Source organism: Gopherus flavomarginatus, chromosome 2 (genome assembly GCF_025201925.1).
Source record: "Gopherus flavomarginatus isolate rGopFla2 chromosome 2, rGopFla2.mat.asm, whole genome shotgun sequence".
NCBI lineage: Eukaryota > Metazoa > Chordata > Testudines > Testudinidae > Gopherus > Gopherus flavomarginatus.
In genome coordinates this window covers 160189108-160210220 of record NC_066618.1, presented here as the reverse complement: position 1 = coordinate 160210220, position 21113 = coordinate 160189108, and the positions used below count along the sequence as shown (strand labels likewise).

At 47.4% G+C, this 21113-nt stretch overlaps 1 protein-coding gene across 5 annotated transcripts in view; it reads left to right on the top strand.

Moving 5' to 3' along the window:
* Window positions 1-21113, top strand: part of DOCK5 (dedicator of cytokinesis 5) — a 151415-nt gene that overhangs the window by 28853 nt on the left and 101449 nt on the right. For all 5 annotated transcript variants that reach the window (XM_050939817.1, XM_050939815.1, XM_050939814.1 and 2 more), the window contains exons 3-5: window positions 7324-7364; window positions 11017-11072; window positions 18656-18752. In XM_050939817.1, coding sequence (XP_050795774.1) covers window positions 7324-7364; window positions 11017-11072; window positions 18656-18752 — 194 coding nt within the window. The remainder of the gene's footprint in view (window positions 1-7323; window positions 7365-11016; window positions 11073-18655; window positions 18753-21113) is intronic.

Genomic DNA, 21113 nt, shown 5'->3' with positions numbered 1-21113 from the left:
CTAGAAACATGCCTTCTATTTACTCCTAATGTTGGTTCCCCCACTCCTAGTTTAGGTGATTGGAGCAGGGCTGTATTCTCTCCTCCTCTGTATGCAGTGAAGGAGTCTTGGTGTATTGGGCAACTGGAGCTTGAAAGCTCTTTGTATTCTCTGTGCGTCTGGCTCCGCTCCGTCAGAAAGAGCAGAAATGCACAGTTTGTTCCTCAGCTGCGAGACAGAAAGGTTGAAGCCTGCACTTGGCTTCTTTGTATAACAATAAATGTTATCTTAATCTCAGCTGGCGGGAGAGCTCCCAAGTCATAACACTGACAGAGCTAAGCAAGTCTAGATTGGAGGAGGCCCATGAAAAGACAGGGAGCTCTGAAATGAACTAGAGGGTGATTATCTAAGACCAAAAGGCCTATGTGCTATTTGCCGTTTGCAGAGGGCCTATACACAGGGGCGGTTCTAGACATTTCGCTGCCCCAAGCACGGCGGCATGCCGCAGGGGGAGCTCTGCTGGTCGCCAGTCCCGCTTCTCCAGTGGACTTCCTGCAGGCATGCCTGCAGAGGGTCCACGGATCCCGCGGCTCCACCGAAGCCGCGGGACCAGCGGACCCTCCGCAGGAGCCGCCTGTCGCTTTCCGGGCGACCGGCAGAGTGCTCCCCGCAGCATGCTGCCCCAAGCACGCGCTTGGCGTGCTGGGGCCTGGAGCTTCCCCTGCCTATACAAAGGACCCTGCTTATTAAACTCTGCTCGAGAAGGCTATATGGTGTTTAAGGCCTTGTGGAGGATGTCTGCCTTGGGGTGAATTTCACCCATAAGAGACAAGTCATTGCCAGTAATTTAAAAAAAAAAAGAGGATGGAGACTCAAATGGGCCAGAATCTCTAGCTGGGAGATATCAATTCCCTATAAAATTCCCTGCATTGGGAATTGCCTCAAGGAACAATTGACCCTAAAGGAAGGTCAGGGTACTAGAGTAATAGGTAAAACCTGAGGTCAGATCCACCAATGCGGGGGGTGGGGAGAAGGGGGCAGTTGCCCAGGGGACCGGGTGCTTTGGTAGCAGCAGCAGCTGGGAGCCCAGGCCCTATTAAATCACCCAGGTGGGCCGCAGGGCGCCTAGGAGCGTGAGACTGCTCCGGGCCCCATGCTTTGAGTCCCAGGTCCAGCATGGGCTGTCCCTGAAGTGACGGATTCATCACTGCTGCCCCCAGCCTTGCCCTCACCAGGGACAGTCCTGGCCCTGGGGCCTGGAATTTCTATCAGCAGGCCTGCCTAAGGTAGAGTAGTTATAGTGTGATTTCCCTCCCTCAGCATTTTCCTATGCGAGAGAGCAGTGTTAAATTGTAGGTAGGACTCCCCTGGAAATTGACATAAACCCAAGTTAATCCCAGCCCCCTGTCTGGATGGTAAAGCAAAATCCCTGGCCTACCTCCACTTGTTTAGTGCCATTCGTGCCTTTAGGATCTGCATGTAGGACCCCTGAATAGCCTGGTGGTTTGGGCACTTACCTGGGATGCAGGAAAGCCTGGTTTAACTCCCTGCTCTGAATTAGGCAGAGTCCTATGTGGTTTCCCCAGGCTATCAGCTATTCTGGATGGGTGTCTTTTTTGGAACAATGTACCAAGAGTCATGGTGGATTCTGCATTATTTTTAAAATCCAGATTGGATGCTTTTCTAAATACATGGTCTAGGAGTTGTTGTGAGGAAGTTCTGTGGCCTGTCCTATGCAGGAGGTCAGGCAGATGATCACAGCAGTCCCTTCTGGCCTTGGAAACACTGAATCCAGGAGCCAAAGTCCATTGGAGTTGATGGAAAGTTCCCTGTTGACATCACAGACCTTTAGATGAGGTCCTTATAGTCCAGCTTTGTGGTTTGTGTCCTTTTCCCCTTTACTAAATGGGTGTATGAAATAACGATTTAGAAGTCCTGATTATGGCCCTAGTGAGCAGGCCTGGGTTATTGTGAAGGGTTCCCTTTTCCTACAGTGATAGAATCCAGCTGGAAGGTCAGAGTAATACCATCTCAGATTGCTGGACTAGGTTGTAGCCTTGTCCACGGTGGGAGTTTTGTCCAGTCACAAGCACCAGGATAGCACACCAGTGCAAAAGTGATGGTCACTATCTTGGCAGATATACTGGGATTTGAACCAGGGATCTCAAGAGCTGATAGTATGGTATGAGCTGCTACAGCTTGAGCTAAGGGGCCCAGACTGTCTAGGCAGGAGCTGTAGCAGACTAAATCAGCACAGAGGGGAACCTGCAATGCACCGTTACCAGTGGGTTACACAATCCCCTTATGTAGGCAGGACACTATTTATTGAAACTGAAATAATGCAAACTCTGGCTTATAGCACCTTGGGTCATCTACACTAGAGGTTTGCCCTGGTGAAGCTACACAATTGGCTGCAGTCAGGGCAGATCCTCTGCATAAATGAGGTCTAAATCATTGACAGTGGTTGTTTCGTTGCCTACGCTGAAATGAATCTTAAAAACCTTCTGTCGTGCCTTGCTCTGCCTTAAGCTGGACTTAGCACAGGATGGTTTATTCATTAAACATGAAACATCTGGTCAGAGCCAGTCTCCTTAGAATTTTCCTCCTTTTTAAAGGAAACACACGTGCTGCCATTTTTTAAATGTGCTGCTTAGACAGTCTGGGGGTCTCAGATTTGGCACTCCATTGTAAATCATGAAGTAAGATTTTTTCTTCATTATTCCGTCTGGGTGATCTGGCTGCACAAGTGTGCGTGCTCTTTTTGTTGAACAACCTGCTCCCCCGATAACAAGACCAGGCGAAACCCAGCCTGTTGTTTGCCAAGTGTTGGCTGGTAGCTGTTTGTAACTGGGGAAATGTGCTTTACACTGAATAATCCACCAAATAGCAATAAAAAGACACCGCTTTGCATGTGCATCCTAACGCTGCCCCCTGGGTGAACTGTGCCTGTAGAACTTTTGCAGACTTCCTCAGAGTTAGATTTCACTTTAGCTCTGGGAATCTGTCCTAAGGGGGTGCAAATTCCAATCCTGTTTGGAATCTCGTTTTCTAGCCCGTAACTTTTACCAGCTGTAGAAAATGGCAAAAACAGGGAGAGAAGGGGAAAGAGAGCTCAGCTTTGGAGAGCTGGCCAAGGAGGTTTCATACAGGTGCAAATTACATTGTACTGTCTGCTTCTGTCTCAGACATTGCTTTGATTGCCACAGGTGAATGGAGGAATCCCTTTCTCACTGTAGTGCAGTGGCTCGCAGTGTGTTGCACTGCAGTGAAAAAAAAGGATGGCCTTGTTCAAAAGGAAGTGAACAGGGACTGAGGAGTTCTGGGGTCTATTCCCAACTCTGTCCCAGTGTCTCTGTGTAACCTTGGGTGAGCCACTTACTCTGTGGGCTTCAGTTCCCCATCTGCAAAATGGGCATAGTAATATGTTTCTGCCCCCCCCCCCCCCACTTTGTCTGCTTCGCTTGTGTAGTTTGTAAGCTCTTTGTGGCAATGTCTGTATATGTATAGCACAACTGAGTTCCAGTCCTGTTTAGGATCTCTTAAGTGCTACTGTTACACAAATAAACCTAAACTTACAACAGCAAACAAAATAAACTTTTAGATGAGAGGTTAAAAAAAAAATCTCATGGCACTTTTTGTAAGTTAACCCCTGTATCCTGCAAATTTCAACATTCTACCTCCTTAAATTTTCCTGTGGCATTTTCAACAGGGATGTCCGTATCCTTTTCAACTTCTGTCATAAACTGTTAAATAGCACACAGCAATACCATGTAACAGCTGCCCTATCACACCCCAGGAGTGGCTGCATTTCAGTGGTGGATGACATGAGTCCAATATATCTCATTTTATTATAGAGTCGTTTATCAGTTTTCAGGAGAAAAGGCACTCTCTTTATATAAAAGTATTTTTATCTTAGTCAAATACAACTATCCAAATGAATAACAAATGTCTGGGCAGAGAAAGTGTGTGTGTGTGTGTGTGTGAGAGAGAGAGAGAGAGAAAGAGACTGATGTTCTCTCCTTTCTCTTTAGTTCTGGCATGAAAATCTTCCTTTTCATCCTAAAATTTATCCACTGTCATCCTTGCAAAGGGAATAAACTTGAGGGAAACACTTAACTACTCTACCATTTGTCTGAAGCTTCTAGACTTGTATTTGAAAAAAAAAGAAAAGAAAAGAAACAGCTAAAATGACCATTGCCACGAGCACTTGTTCTCTGCAAATGACGAATAAAGTTATTTTATGCAGTGTTATTGTAGCCGTGTTGATCCCACGATATTAGAGACGCAACGATTCAGGCAAACTAGGTGGCTGCCTAGGGCGCCTAGTGATTGGGGGCGCCTAAAAGCCCACTCAGGCGAGGAAGTGGAGTGGAGGTGAGCTGGGGCAGGGGGGGAGTGCAGGGAGGGCCTCCCGCAGTAATGGAAGGTGGGGGGCGCACAGTGGAACTGCTCCCCGCCCCAGATCACCTCCACTCTGCCTCCTCCACTGAGCACACAGCACCCGCTCATAAGTCTCCTCCAATCAGCGCCGCAAGTCTGGGAGGGGAGGAGACTTAGAGTGGCGCTGGCGTGTTCAGTGGAGGTGAGCTGGGGTGGGCTACCCGGGCGGTGTTAACTGCCGCAGAGGGGCAGGGTTAGCTGCCACAGGAGGTGGGAGTCTCCCCAGGCAGGGTTAGCTGCTGCAAAGGGTGGGAGTCTCCCCAGCTGGGGTTAGCTGCTACGGAGGGGGGGTCTCTCTGGGCGGGGTTAGCTGCAGAGGGGGGGTAGTTGCTGCGGGGGGGGCTCCTCAAGTGGGGAGCTGGCTTAGCTGCTGCGGGGGGCGGGGTTGGCTGGGTGGGGGGGTGGTGCAAGGCGGAAGTTTCGCCTAGGGCACAAAACTTCCTTGCACCGGCCCTGGAGACACCTGGCATTTTGCTGTGATGCTGGCCCGAAGAAGAGCTCTGTGTAACTCAAAAGCTTGGCGTTCTCACCAACAGAAGTTGGTCCAGTAAGATATTACCTCACCCACCTGGTCTTTTGACTAATTTTATTGAAAGTTAGAACAGAATTTTGAAAAGATCAGAGGATGCACTGTTCCAAGGATGAGTGGAAAGCATGAAGAAGTGCTGGAATATCGCTTTATGTAATAATTATATGTAACACAGCCCTTTCATTCCATGATTTCAAAGTGCTTTAGAAGGTGGCTTAATATCACTAAGTTCATTGTACAGATGGGGAAACTGAGAAATGGAGGGGTTAAGGATTTGAGCCAGAGCAAACCAGAGTTGCTGGAAAGAGTCTCATTGAGTTCACTGGGCTTTGGCTCAGGCCATAAATAGCTCACACTAGGCTGTTCAGATAACTATTGATGAAGCTAAGAATAGAATCTAAATCGCCTCATTCCCAATCCAGTACTTCATCCATTGGACCATGTTTAATGTATAATCCTGTTTTTATCCAGTGGAAGGCATGGTACCTTGCCCCACACCCCCAGAGCTTCTGGAATACAGAGGATTTTGTAACCGAACTTGACTGATTTTACAATTACTACAGAAATGGGCCAGATTTGCAAAATCTGGACTTCTCTAAAGTTTGGATGTGGGGGCAGGGTGAGCACATCCAGGATTTTGGCTGAGACCTATCTCTGCCAAATATAAAAATACTTCCACAAATGCTTTTCGACCCTCTTCCCTTTGTTTTGTCACCTACTAATCCCCCACTCTCTTGTTGAGCTCTTTGCTGGCTGGGTTATCTGTACGTATATTGGAGAGTAAGCTCCATGGGGCAATGACTTTGTCTGCCCTGATGCCTCTGAGCACCACTCATACCCTGTAGATAATAAATACCACTCCAGCTCCCCTAAGAAACAATAGCAACATTTGTGTGTAACTTTTACATGTCAATGCAAGCAACAACCAAAACAAAACAAAATGCCGAAGAGCTGTGTGCCAGGAAGTTACTAAAGATGAGAGCTGAGGAAGCAGAATCTTTTGACCTTTGGAATAGTTATTTTAGGAGTAAAGTAGCATTATGAAAAAGGCAAATTTACCCATCATATTGCAGAAATGTGAAGCTGGAGACAATGTTTGCAGGTCAATGTTTAAAATAAACCTGGTTCTGTAGTTGAAAGGACACTGTTGTTGGTTTTATTACATTAGCTTCTGGCGATCACCATAAATGGACAAGACAAAGGGTGGGAGGCTAGTCTTTCCAGCTGGGGAACAGGCACACAATGTGAAATGATTTGCCCAAGACATCTGTGTTAGAGCTGGGAATAGAACACAGATCTCCTGAGTCTCAGGCCAATATCTTAACAACAAGACTGTCCTTCCTCTCCAGTGATTTAAATTTCCCACTTGCTAAGTAAGGCTCACTTGAGAGCAGCAGGACAAAATACACTCATTCATTCATACACTTGCCTTCCAGTCACCTTGAAATTAAAATGTTGGCTGAACCCCAAGTTCTAAAGAGGGAAGAAATGTTCTTCTAAAAGTGATAGACTTCTGGTCTTCAAGAACCACAGCTATTACTCTGTAACCGATACTTCCCTGGAGCTTGTCACAAAGGCAGTAAATAGGAATAATATCTCTATCTAGGGCAAATAATTTGTTGATGTTTTTTTCCCTTCTCTCATAAAAGTGAAGACCCTTTACTAATTTCTCTTTCAGCCTTCCTTCACAGAAAGATTTCACATTAGTTGATGGGCAGCAGAGAAAGGAAAGTGTAAATATAAGACTCAGGCATTATCTACATAGAGAATTGGATTAACACCCATATGAGAAGAAGGATGGTGTTAGGGTTAAGGCCGTGGCGTCAAAAGATTCAATTCCCAGCTCTGCCACAAACTTCCTATGTGACCTTGGGGATGTCATTTTATCTTTCTATGCCTGTTCCCCCATCTATAAAATGGGCATAATAATTCTTGTGTTCTCTTTCCCTTTGTCTATCTTGTCTATTTAGATTGTTAGCTCTGTAAGGCAAGGAATCATTTTGCTACATTTATGTACAGCCCCTAGCACAAACGGGCCCTAATCTCAGTTGGGGATCTACGTGCTACCATAATAGAAATAATAAGTACTGCAACTGCTGAAACACAGTTCCAGCTAAAGGAGCAGGCCCACTGTGTCATTTCATAGTAGAAAAAGCCACTCTTCTTTCAAGTTCAGCCTTATTGTAAGGCCCATTCCCACTGACCTTGTTCTCACTGGTGGTACCACTGGCTTCAATGGGATATCTGAAGTGAGCAAAGCCAGTAGGATTTGGCCCATGGATTATATGTGGTAAGAACAACATGTGTTGCTAATAGCTTTGCATGTTTAATTCCTATATGTGAAGAGTCATTGTATTTCTGTTGTTCCTTGGCAGGTTGGTACAGAGGATACACCCTCAGGAATAAATCGAAAAAGGTACATTGTATTTTTCAATAATAGTTATTTTTATGTGTTACATTTTGCCAGGCCCTATCCAGCATTGTAATACCCTGTATTCCTGTGGTCATTTGATATATGGGTGGTAGGCTAGTGGATACATCTAAGTGCAGATCCACGAATTCTGAGGGTGATAACACCAGACTACTCCACCCTCAGCCACGTAGTGCATAGTTCCACAGTTGCATCATGGTGTGGGGGGAGAGAGCTCTTTCCTATCAGGAAGCTCCATGAAGATCTGGTCAAGGTAGGGTGACCAGATGTCCTGATTTTATAGGGACAGTCCTGATTTTTGGGTCTTTTTTCTTATATAGACTCCTATTCCTCCCCCCTCCTCCCCCTCCCGTCGCGATTTTTCACACTTGCTGTCTGGTCACCCTATGTCAAGGTGACCTTTGCATTTGATTACCATGGTGGGAGAGGGCCTTTGATGGTGAAAACCCATCCTGGGCTTCATTCTGCAAAGTGGTGAGCAGCCTCCCCACTCCCACTGACTTCAACCAGTGTTGCAAATCCTCACACCTGTCAGGAACAAACTCCCCTGCAGTCAGAAGGGGAAAAAAGACTGGAGCCAAAGCAAATTGCTCTGGATTCTATTTATCTTTTGAAAGCCATTCATCAGCATATCTGAAACCCTTTTAAACTGCTCTGCTTTTCCTTTCGACTTGAGCTTTCTGGGGAAGACAATGTGAAAGCACTATTTTAATTGAAATTTTAGATGTCATTTATTACCAGGCCTTGTTATTTGGCGTCAAGATAAAATTTGGTTGGGCTGCAAATTGAAGAAGCAAAGAGCAGCACTGCAGCCGATTATTGATCTGAGAGGGATGTATAGGGGACGGGAGAATCCTGACATTTTTATGAAACCAGCCGGGCTGCTGCTGAGAAAACAGAAGCTGAGTTAAGTGGAAATGGGAGGTAAATCAAAAATTCAGCTGCAGTTTTCATTTTATATGCTTCATGAAAGCTTGTTTAAAAAAATCCAGTTGCTGTGGAACATTTGGTATTTATTGTCCAGAGAGAGAGGCCCAGTGGAGGTGGGAATGGTCAGCAGCTAGCAGGATGAAGCCTATGCCAAATATATGTTATGTAGAATCATAGAGTTTAAGGCCAGAAGGGACCAGCAGGTCTATCAGAGGTCAGCCACCCCACCTGGCACCTGCAAGCTAAGCCCAGTAAAACTGAAATGAGACCAAAGGATGACAACCCACAGGAGACGAGGCTGTTATGTGTCACAGGCAGAGAATAGGAGGACCGAGGTGCATCAGTGCCGGAGGCCCATGCAATGGCAGGGGAATAATTAAGTTAGATAGACCTAGATATCCGGGCAAGTGACTTGCATTCACACGCTGCAGAAGAACGTTAACTCCTCCCCACTACCCCCGGTCACTGTCAATTTGGGGGAATATTCCTTCTGGACCCCACATCTGGTGATCAGTTAGACCAATTATGGGAGCAAAAGGCAGCGAGCTAAATATCACAGAGAGAAAAAGCTCAGTGCCACCTCAGAGCTCTGGTGCCAGTTGCATTATGATGAAATTAGCAGTATTGCCAGCATCAAGCATACAAAAAAACATGGAATCAGCTTAAAAATCATAAATTAAAAAAAAAAGTGGTGGTTCTTTGTCTTCTGGTTTGTGAGTCTTTAGGGTGCACTTGCTTCACATTTTTGCACTGTTCTTCACAGCCACAAGGACTAGAAACTTAAAAAAAAAAAAAAAAAAAAAGTTAGGATTCTCAGGCAATCTCTTCCTGCAGCTGGGGCTTTAAGGAAGTCATCAAATGTCGTGAGACTCATGATAAAAACCCAAGGCTCTGCAACATGGAGTTAACTTTCTCTCACTGAAACAGCCGGGTATAAGAAAAGGCGTGTGTAATTGACTCTTACAGTTGGCTTTATTGTCTTTAAATGGGCTTTGTTAGCAAACTCCCATCATGTCAACAGCGGGGTTTTTATATGGTGATTCTGTAACCAGATGCCACATTTAGGGTGGTGTTTAACTAGACTCTCATTTCCTTGGTGTTGAATTAGGGCTAGTCTACACTGGCAATATTAAAGCGCTTTAACGTTGCTTGTGTGGTCGTGGCATAGTACTCCAAAAAAACCATCTCCACGAGGGGTGTAGCTCCCAGCGCTGGTGCACTGTCTACACTGGCGCTTTACGGCGTTGAAACTTGCTACGCTCAAGGGTTGGGGGGAGTGTTTTTTTCACACCCCTGAGCTAGAAAGTTTCAGCGCTGTAAAGTGCCAGTGTAGACAAGCCCTTAATCACACAGTGAAATATCACTGGAATGTAGATTCATTTATTATGTTTTTAGTGGAATTCAGTGGAGCCTCTGGCTACGGAATCCTGTTCGGTGCCATTTGATCCTCTTCTGATTTCTCTTGGCTTATGAGAACAGTGGTAACTTTAGGCACTGTTTATCAATGCCTCCAGGTCTACCCTACTATTGGAACCCGTGCTATCTAGATTAAAGCTAACACAGATATGCCTACTCAGGCTACAATCACACATTTGCATGCAGTTTAGATGTACACAATTTAGCTTAGCATACAGTTAGTATCTCATAAATGAGAAACACCTTCAGTCATCATTTAGCCCTCTAGGTTCTATATTTTCTTTATTTAAGGCTTGCAAAGGCAGGGCTAGAGCACAGAAAAGGAAGGCAGGATTCCTAGGTTCTGTTCCCAGCTTGGCCTCAGGCTCACTGCATGACCATAAGCAGCCCACCTACGCAGAGTTTTTAAAAGTGTCTCCTAATTTTGGGAGCTTCTGCTTTTGGGTGCCCAGTTCGATACTTCTAAGGGCCTTTTCTACAGAAGTACTGAGCACCCTCAGATCTCATGGAAATCAGCAGGAGCTGTGAGCTTTTGAGTTTGGGCAGCCAAACACTAAGGGTTGTAAAAATTAGTGGATACTCTTGAACTTTTTGGCCTTAGCCTCTTGGTGTGTCAGTTTTTCCAATCTGTAAAATGGAGATAATGCCTACGTGGCCAGAGAGTCCTGAGGCTTAATTAATGCTTGTAAAGCACTTTGAGATCCTGGAATGAAAGGTGCTATAGAAGTGCAAAGTGTATGTTGTTATTAATCTGTTTTACTATACCAGGGAAAACACTCTGTTATTATTAATCTGTATATAAAACAGTCACAGAAGCTGATTCTAAGGGGTTCTTCCTTCTATATATAGCACCAAAAAGGATTTACTTTAAGGGAGACATCACCAGAATGTGGAATTCTGTTGCAGCTTCTGCCACTGAGTTGCTATATGACCTTGAACAAGTGACTTAACCACTCCCTCCCTCCATTTTACCCATCTTTGTAAAGCCGTTTGAAAGCAACAGATAAAATTGTCTATAAGTATACAGTACTGTATTATTATTATTGCCAGTTTGTTTTTCCTAGGATTTATTAAGTTGATACTAGAGCTGACATAATACCAACATAAAAGAAGACACTCTGATCTCAACATATATTGTGTTAGAGTTGTGTTTTATTGTATTGAATTTTGGAAAAGTTTATTTGAGTTTTGCCCTGGAGCTCAGCTGATCACATTCTTCTGTTTTTCTCCTCCTTGTTGCTGAATGATGTATCAAATATTACAACATGATTTCCTTTTCTCTCTCTTTTAGGGCATTTTCCCCAAAACTTACATTCATTTAAAAGAGGCAACTGTGGAAGACCGAGGGTAGGTTGGAGACAATCTTGAGATGTCACGTGGTTAGCAGACGTGATTAGGTGCCATTTCATAAAAGAGCTTACGTAATGGAGGTGCAGCTTGTCATATGTGCAGTTGGTGTTTTTGCATAGCAAGTACTATAACCCCCATGTAGACTCTTGGATCAGAATAATTTCTGGTTTTGCCCAAATGTTGTACATCCCAAATTGGACACATGCACAGAAGCAAAATAGCCCACTTGCAAAGATAAGAGTGAAATCTGCTAGATATGTGTATGGCAAAGCAGGTTAGTCAACTTACATTTTGGTTCTGGGGACTGCTGTGTTCATAACATACACACAACTCACAGCCAAGTGGCCATCAGAAGAGTGTGAATTCTTTCCTGTCTTGGAAAATATCGTAGGTAATGATTCCCAATCTAATTCTTAACAGTTGATTCTCTGATCAGTATGAATGGGAGGACCCAGCAGCAGCAGCAATAGGAAGAGACGTTAGAAGGAATTTTTTAATCCATGTAGCCAAGTAATCCCTGCAAGCAATGATCCCTCAAACTGGAAAACTGTGAATAGAGTAGACATGTCCATTCAGCATTAAAATTCTGGAGGAGATGCATGGGGAGAAAAAAATTAAGATTTAAAAAAACCCTTGAAACATATTTGTATTAAAAATGGAAAAATACTCATAATTGAGAAAAACCCCAGAGCCCACTTAGAAGTCTTAGCTTCTTAGTGTGATCATTAATTAAACATATCTGTTATCTTTTAAAATGCATCTCTAAGATTTAAATGCCTTTCAAAGCTGCAGTTCTGTAGTGCTGTGAACCCCCCTCCCCTGCTATGTACTTTTAAAAACTGCTGCAAACTTTCCCCACAGTGTTACTCTTGCACTTTCGGGTGCGATTCTGTTCTGACTTAGCAGTTGTTTGAGTTAGGGGCTCAGGTATGATGGTGATGAGCGTGATGTAAGAACCTACATAGAATAGAATTAGTTCATTAATATTGAATTCTGCCAAGCCAAGAAATAACTACATTGTTCTTCTTCGAGTGATTGCTCATATCCATTCCAGTTAGGTGTGTGCGCCGCGCGTGCACATTAGTCGGAAAACTTTTACCCTAGCAACTCAGTGGGCCGGCAGGTCGCCCCCTAGAGTGGCGCCGTCATGGCGCTCGATATATACCCCTGCCGGCCCACCCGCTCCTCAGTTCCTTCTTACCACCTGTGTCTGTCGTTGGAACAGTGGAGCGCGGCTTAGCTGACCTCCACTTCCCTAGCTACTCGTAGTTCTTGTGTATATAGTTATGCAGTTATAATCCTTTTATATATATATTTGTATAGTTATACGTTTTTTCTTTGCTAACATAGTTAGTTTAGTAATAGTTAGCGGGGTTCAGGAAGTAGCCCCTTCCCTGCACCCGGTGCTGGAGCCCATGGTCGGCTCACCGGGTTTTAAAATGGGCTCGGCCTGCCAGAAGCCGATGCCGACGGGAGATCCACACGACTCCTGTTTGAAGTGCCTCGGGGAATCACACTTGACAGCTAAGTGCCCCATTTGCAAGGCTTTTAAGCCGAGAACAAAAAGGAGCAGGACTTTCACTTACCCCTCCACCTTTGGCACCGAGTGATGATCAAGCGGCTGGCAGAAGCGCCTCCTCGGCACCGGACCCCGCCGGTATTGCCAAGGCCTTTCGGCACCGGCCGTCGCCGGCATCGAAGTCGACTCGGCACCGCTCCCTCCCTCCGAGGTCGAGAAAGCCTTTGACTCCTCCTGCCAGTGCCTGACAGCTCCCTGGCATGCGCCGTTGAGCCCCCTGCTCCTGCTGCTTCCGTGCCAACTGCATCGCAGCCAGAGAGCTCGTCTAAGTCGGATCGCCCGGCACCGACACCTGCTGAGGCACCGACGACGTCGGCACCGTCGATCCCGATCCCACAAGGGCCGTCGAATCCGGTGCCTGACAGCTCCCCGGCACGCGCCGTGGTTGAGCTTACTGCTCCTGCTGCTTCCGTGCCAACTGCACCACAGCCAGAGAGCTCGTCTAAGTCGGATTGCCCGGCACCGACACCTACCGAGGCTCTGACGACCTTGGTACCGTCGATCCCGGTCCCACAAGGGCTGTCGAATCCGGTGCCTGACAGCTCCCCAGTATGCACTGTGGTTGAGCCTGCTGTTCCCTCCACGCCGGAGACATTACCAACGGCGAGGGATCTCATTGCCATGACAGAGTCGATGCTGCCTGACCCCGGCACTGCCGGTGCGGGTAATACAGTCTCTTGCCAAGCCTCCCTTCATATGACCGTCCTCTGTCGGCACAGCAGAGCGGCACCGTTCATGATCACGGTCCCGCAGACGCTCCAGGTCCCGTCGGCACACCCGACACCACTTGCAGTCCCGGTGCTGTTTTCCTCCTCGGTACCGGTTGCACTCGCCGCACCGGTCGGTATCCCGTTCGCCGACCCGCTACTATCGGCACCGTTCCAACTCCCGGCACCGCGACAGGTACCGTAACTCCCGTAGCCTCACCTGACCTCGAGCCTCGAGATCTCGGTCGACCTCCTGGCACCGTTCTGGTTGCAGGTCTGGATCTCGTTCCAGGTACCGGTACGCCTCCCGGTACCGATTCCCGGTGCCGAGTTGGGCCAGGTCTGATAGAGTCAGAGACTCTGCCCATGCCTTTTTTAGTACCTCCATGGCCATCCAGACACGCATCCGTGTCATCCCACGTGCGCAGATCTTATGCTCAGGACCACAATTCTGATACGCCCTCCGACAACCTGAGGTGGAGGAGGTCTCGGAGGTAGAGGACCCGGTATGGTGCCCTCCAAGGGGTACGACTACTCGTCTGTCCGTCCTCCTCTCTGCTCACTAGTCGTTCAGTCCGTTAAGGAGAGGGAATGGCATGGCCAGCAGGCACCAGCCCCGAAATCGAAGGAGGCTCGGCGAATGAACCTACTTGGCTGCCAGGTGTACTCTGCAGAGGCCCTGCAGCTCTGGGTAGCAAAGCAACAAGCCTTGCTTAGCTGCTATAATTATAGCACCTGGGTGACGGTAGTTTAGTTTATGGAGTTTCTCCCTCAAAACTCCTGCCAAGAGTTCTCTGCCATCTTGGAGGACGGGGAAAAAGGTACCCAGAGCGTCCCTCCAGGCCTCGTTAGACGCAGCAGACTCAGCAGCTAGGACTCTGGCCTTGGGTGTTGCCATGAGGTGCATCTCATGGCTTCAGGTTTCAAACCTCTGGCCGGAGCTGCAGTATGCCATTCAGGACTTACCCTTTGTTGGTAAAGGCCTCTTCATGGCAAAGACAGCCCCAGGCTGCGAAGCCTGATGGACAACAGGGTCCTAATGTGCTCTCTCAGCATGCATATGCCAGCGACCAAACACAGGCTTTTCTGTCCCCAGCCGCCATACTCTGTGCCTAGCCAGAGACAGGACTTTGGCAAACAGCGAGGCCAAGGTGGTCGCAGACAAACGTCAGGACCCCTAAAGAGCCAAGGTCAAGGTCCCTCGCAATTACCACTGGGACCAAAGACGAACCTTCCAAGGTGCGCCTGAGGGCGGTGTACCAGTCACAGGCCGGGATCCCAATCCCGCTTTCTCCTGGCGTGGCCCCAGTTAATTTCAGATCGCTGGGTCCTGCGCACGGTGAAGCATGGGTACCACCTCTAATTTGTTCCAACCCTGTCCCCCTTCAGGGACCCCTCTCACGAGCAATTCCTCGTACAAGAGGTGCAGACGCCGACGGACGAAAGGGGCAAGGGGTTTTACTCCCGTTATGCCCTAGTCCCCCACTCGAACGGAGGTCTCAGACCTTCCTAGTCCTGCGCAGACTCAACCAGTTTAGGATAAGGTCGAAGTTCCGCATGGTATCCCTGGGAACCATTATCCCATCCTTGCCTCCTGGGGACTGCTATGCCGCCCTTGATATGAAGGACGCGTACTTTCACATCGTCATCTTCCCTCCGCACAGGAGATACCTCCGCTTTCTAGCCAACCGTCAGTACTTCTGGTTTACGGTCCTGCTGTTTGACCTTTCTACAGTCCCACGGGTATTGTCCAAGTGTATGGCCATAGTCGCCGCTTATCCGAGGAGACTCCGAGACACAAACCACTCAGCACGTGGGCATCGTCACGGTCTTATTCACAGGTCTAGGCCTGATGATTACTATAGAGCAATCCACTCTGGTTCCCACGCAGAGGTTGGACTTCCTAGGGGCTATCCTGGTCTCCGACCTAGCCGGAGCCTGCTTACCACAGCTGCAGTTTTAGGCTATGGCAACCATCATCCGAGGTCTGCAGACTTTCCCAACGACCTCGGCTCACACTTGTCTCAGTCTCCTGGGTCCATGGCTGCCCGCAAGTTTGTAACCAAACACGCCAAGCTCCGCCTCCGTCCTCTCCAAGTCCGGCTCACCTTGGCATACCGCCTGGACAGGGAGCCAATGGTCATGGTAGTCACCGTTCCCTTGAGCACCTTAGGCTCCCTAGAGTGGTGGCTAACTCCCTCCCTGGTGTGGGCAGGGATGCGGTTTCATCCGCCCCAGCCCTCACTGCCCCTGACGACAGACGCGTCATCTCTCTGCTCGAGTGCTCATGGTCACCTCCGAGCTTAAGGCCTTTGGTCTTCTCGGGAGCTGGCATTCCACATCAATGCCCCAAAAATGAGAGTAGTCTGTCTGGCGTGCCAGGGGTTCCAGCGGCAGCTGCGAGGCCGTGGTATCTCAGTGTTTACAGCCAACACAATGGCCATGTGCTTCATAAATAACCAGGGAGGGACATGGTCCTCCCCCTTTTGTCAGGAGGCCATCCATCTCTGGGACTTTTGCATGGCCCACTCGATGGAGCTGGTGGCGTCCTTTCTCCCAGACATTCGGAACGCCTTGGTGCTTTGACTCAGCAGGTCTTTCCTGTCTTACGAGTGATCACTCTGCCCCATGTGAGGCGTTCTGTTTTCCAGAAGTAGAGATTTTTCCTCACATAGACCTGTTCGCTCACCGCGAGAGCAGAAAATGCCAGATGTTCTGCTCTTTCCAAGGTCTCTCCTCGGGATCGATCTTGGACGCATTCCTGATGCCGTGGAAAGGCCAACTCCTTTATGCCTTCCCACTGTTCCCGCTGGTTCATTAGGTCCTGCTCAAACTCCGCAGGGGCAGAGCGCGCATCATCATGATCACTCCAGCGTGGTCCAGGCAGCACTGATACGCCACGTTGCTCGACCTGTCAATAACCAACTCAATTACCCTGCCACCCCACCCAGACCTCATCACTCAGGGCCACAGCAGGCTTCGTCACCCGGACCTGCAGCCTCTTCGCCTCATGGTGTGGCTGCTGCGTAACTGAGCCGGGGTGGCAGGAAGCCTTCCACCTGGTCAACGTGCCTGGCCGAGTGGAAGCATTTCTTCTACAGGTGCGATACGCTCGATCTTGCTCCTACTGAGGTCTCGATCCCCTCTATTTGGCCTACCTCTGGCCTTCAGCGGCAGGACCTGGCGGTGTCATTGCTGAGGGTACACTTGGCAGCCATCTCTACCTTCCAGCCAGGCTAAGGTGGACGTTCCGTGTTCTCACGCTCTGTGGGTTCGAGGTCCCTCAAGGGCTTGGAGCGCTTGCACCCTCGGGTACGCCGTCCAGCCCCAACCTGGGACCTCAACCTAGTTTTAACCAGACTTATGTCTCCCCCATTCGAGCCGTTCGCGACCGGCCCTCTGCTACAACTTTCCTCGTAGCTGTTACGTCGGCCAGACAAGTCTCTGAGCTCAGAGCTCTTACGGTGGTTCTGCCGTACACTAGGTTTCACAAAGACAAGGTGCAGTTACGACCACACCCAGCTTTCCTCCCTAAGGTGGTTTCAGCCTTTCATGTGACCCACAGCTCAACGCAATGGGCGCAACAGTTGCACTCCCTGGACGTCTGTAGAGCTCTCGCATTTATATTGCGCTGACAGAACCATTTCGTAAGGTGCCCCAGCTCTGTCACAGTAGCAGACCAAAGGGAAGGCTTGCTTGTTTTCCTCTCAGAGGATCTCATCTTGGGTGATGGCGTACATCCACACTTGTTATGATTTGTCTCATATTTCCCCAAGCCACATCACCGTGCATTCTACCAGGGCTCAGGCTTCATCTGCCGCCTCGCTGGCTCGTGTACCTACCCACGAGATCTATCGCGCAGCTCCGTTGGTCCTCGGTCCATACCTTTGCTTCACAGTATGCCCTGGTTCAACAGTCAAGAGATGCTGTAGCCTCTGGCTCAGCAGTTTTCATTCTGCCACATTTCACTCCGACCCCACCGCCTATGTAAGGCTTGGGATTCACCTAACTGGAATGGATATGAGCAATCACTCGAAGAAGAAAAGACGGTTACTCACCTTTGTAACTGTTGTTCTTCGAGATGTGTTGCTCATATCCATTCCACACCCGCCCTCCTTCCCCACTGTCGGAGTAGCCAGCAAGAAGGAACTGAGGAGCGGGCGGGCCGGCAGGGGTATATATCGAGCACCATGACGGCACCACTCTAGGGGGCGACCTGCCGGCCCACTGAGTTGCTAGGGTAAAAGTTTTCCGACGAATGTGCACGCGCGGCGCGCACACCTACCTGGAATGGATGTGAGCAACACATCTCGAAGAACAACAGTTACAAAGGTGAGTAACTGTCTTTTTTTTAAATCACACCTTTTGTTATTTCTATGCAAGTCTGGTGTAGATGCTACTAATAAGAGTGTACACAGAGGTATGCACTGGTTTAACTAAACTGATTTTAAAACTAGTTAAAGTTGAACAAGAGCAACCTTCCTATACAGACACGGCCTCTGTTTTCGGGTATTGGGAGGTATTTGGTATTTTGGTATCTTACACACATTTGCACATCAGTCACCAGATATTCTGGTCTGAGATAGGAATGTTGCAATTACCACACTAGATCAGAGTCAATGTTCATCTAGTCTCTGAAGCCTGGTCTACACTGGGGGGGTGGAATCGATCTAAGATACGCAACTTCAGCTACAAGAATAGTGTAGCTGAAGTCGACGTATCTTAGATCCAATTAAAATTACTTATTTCGCGTCCTCACGGCTCCGGATTGACAGCCGCGGCTCCCCTGTCGATTTTGCTTCCGCCTCTTGCACTGCTGGAGTTCAGCAGTCGACGGGAGAGCAATTAGGGATCGATTTATTGCTTCTACAATACATGTGATAAATCGATCTCCAGTAGAACTATCGCTACCCGCCGATCCGGCAGGTAGTGTAGACATACCCTGACAATGGCCAATACTAATGCCTCAGAGGCAGGTGTAAGAATCTTGTGGGTGTGTAGGTTAATCTGCCCTCTATATGCATCTCTCTCCTGGATCTCTCATATCTAGAGATTGGCTTAAACCCAGAAACTTGAGGTTTAATATCTTTTCCAAAATTTTTGTCATCATTACCTAAGATGTCTGTGGATATTCAGTTATGAATCTTAAGTTCTTGGCCTCATTGACTTCCCGTGGCAGTGAGTTTCACAGTCATCTTACATGTTGTATGAAAAAAGAGAGATCCTTTTATTCTTTTTGAATCTGCCACATTTTAATTTCATTACATGCCTCCTTGTGTTTTTCCTCTCTCCAGACAACATGAAACAGTGATTCCAAGTGAATTACCCCTTGTTCAAGAACTTACTTCCACACTGAGGGAGTGGGCAGTTATCTGGCACAAGCTGTATGTGGTGAGTATTTGCTTTCTTCCTTTGTTGGTGTTTGGTCCAGGGAGAGGGGAGAAAAGGGCAGGATCTCTACTCCACCCAAGACAGAGTGTTTAAACAAAAGTATGCAGAAGATTTTGAAAGGACCTTGCATATCCCCATCTTGTGCCCATGCACCCAGCAGCTGATGTTCATTTTTAGCAGATATTCTTTTTACAAACAGGGCCCCAGAGCTCAGTTCTGCCTGTAGGGTTGTTTGCTCTGGGAATCAGCTCCATTTTATTCTAACATGTATTTTGCACTAACTGGTAGATCTTCCCATCTGATGTTTGCTAGTGTGATTTCCAGAGCTGCAAACAGTGATGTGATTAGAAGCAAAATGGTGTAAGTGCTAGACCAGACTCAGAGGGCTGTGATTCAGGATTTCTGGGCTCTGTTGTTCTCCTAACTCATTGTGTGATCTTGAGTGAGTCACTGATGCAGCAAAGCGCATCAGCACGTGCATAAGCCCCATTGACTTCAGTTAATCAGTGAGTTAAGCACCCATTGAATCATGGCCTATGCTTCCATTGCTCAGTCTATAAAATGAGCATAATATTGAACTAACTCAGGTATACTGAGACTTGGTATTTGGAACTTGTACATTGCCTTATACCTAAAAATCGCTCAGTATCATTGTTATAATAAGGAGCTGAAGAAGTAGTAGTGACTTACTGCTGTTTAAAAGGTGGATGAGCAAAGGATAGGTCTTGTAGGACCAAGGTTCTATCTACTCTACAAAACGGTACTGCTCTTGAGTAATTGAGTTAGAAGACATGGTGCTCACCATAGTCAGAGTTGACCAGGACAAGCCATAATCAACATCATGTCAGCTGGTTGGAACTGCTTGTGTGAGTCACTCTTCACAACGTGAATAAGGGTTTCTATAGTGCCTACAATGTCTGATTTAGTGCCAGAGCACAGGCCTAAGAGTCAAGACCTGAAGCCTAATACTGACTCTGCCACTGGCTTTCTATGCATGTTTTGGCAAATTGCTTCATTTTGCTTGGCTTCAGAGATGGGGATAATATTTCTTAGCTACCTTTGCAGAATGCTTTGAGATCTCTGAAAAGCCAGTGAAGTGTTATGTGCATGAGCATATGTGCTGGTGCTTGGGGTGCAGCAGCACCCCCTGGCTTGAAGTGGTTTACGGTTTGGTTCAATGGCTCTCAGCACCCTCACTATACAAATTGTTCCAATGCCTCTGTGCATGAGGGAGTATATGTATGTATTTATATAAAAGCACAAAGTATATATACCTATAAAATATAAATACTTCTGGTGTTGCCTTTTCCAGAACAGGCACAATCTCTGATCTGATCTTTCTCTTCCTGGGGAAATATGCCATCAAGATTGTTGGTGAAATTAGATTCAGAAACTCCCAGGTGCAGTGGAAGGAAGAGCCATCTCACTAATAATATTCTATTTCTCAGACAGCTCTGTTTACTTTCCCTAGCCTCCTTGATCTTTCTGTCTTCTGTATCCTGAAGGCAAGATAATAAAATATTTTCACTGAGTCTCAATCCAGTGCTTACTGTGCTCTGCAAACAATCTTTCCAAGCAATGGCCAGTACATATTTATTTGTTCATCAGACTGACTTTTGGTGGTGGTTTATCTTTGGTGGAAGGATTAGCTGCTTTAGAAGCACCCTGTATCTTTGTTTCCTGCCTGACGGGGCCATGCTCAGGGCCAACTTAATCGTCCCTGACTTTCACGTGAAGCAACACACAGGCTTCTCCGCTAGCATGGGATGTCGTTTATTTTCTCCTCATGCTGGGCCAACCACTATCTCCACTAATGTTAACTTGAGTTAATCCCATCACGTTATCTTGTGCTGATGCATATTAGCTCTGTGTCTGCTGGGGAAGCAGATGAATAGGAGGTAGTGAACCATATGGGCTTAGCGTTATCCCTGGGGGAAATCCACTGAAATCGATGGTGTTTCCCTAGGGATAAACTCGATCCATTATTTACAATCATATCCTCTTTCATCTTTGTCCTCTTCTTGACAACACCTGAAGCCATTCAAGAAAGGGCATTTTCTCGCTGTTGGGTAGAGAAATTGGAAACATTGTGCAATGACAGTACTATGACTGCTACTTGATCCTCCATGCACACCTTACAAGGTGCAAATGTGGGTTTCAACATGAAGCAGGTATAAGCTGCTAAAGAGTCCTGAATAGTCTTTTTGCAAGAGAAATAACTTGTACAGTTCTCCCACTGCATGGTTTCTGGAGTGTTACATGCCTCGGATTGCATGTGACCTTCCTGCATTCTCAGTTCAAATTGCCCCTCTTGCATGGATGCCATTTATTACTTGTTTGGACTAACAGATTAAATAACCA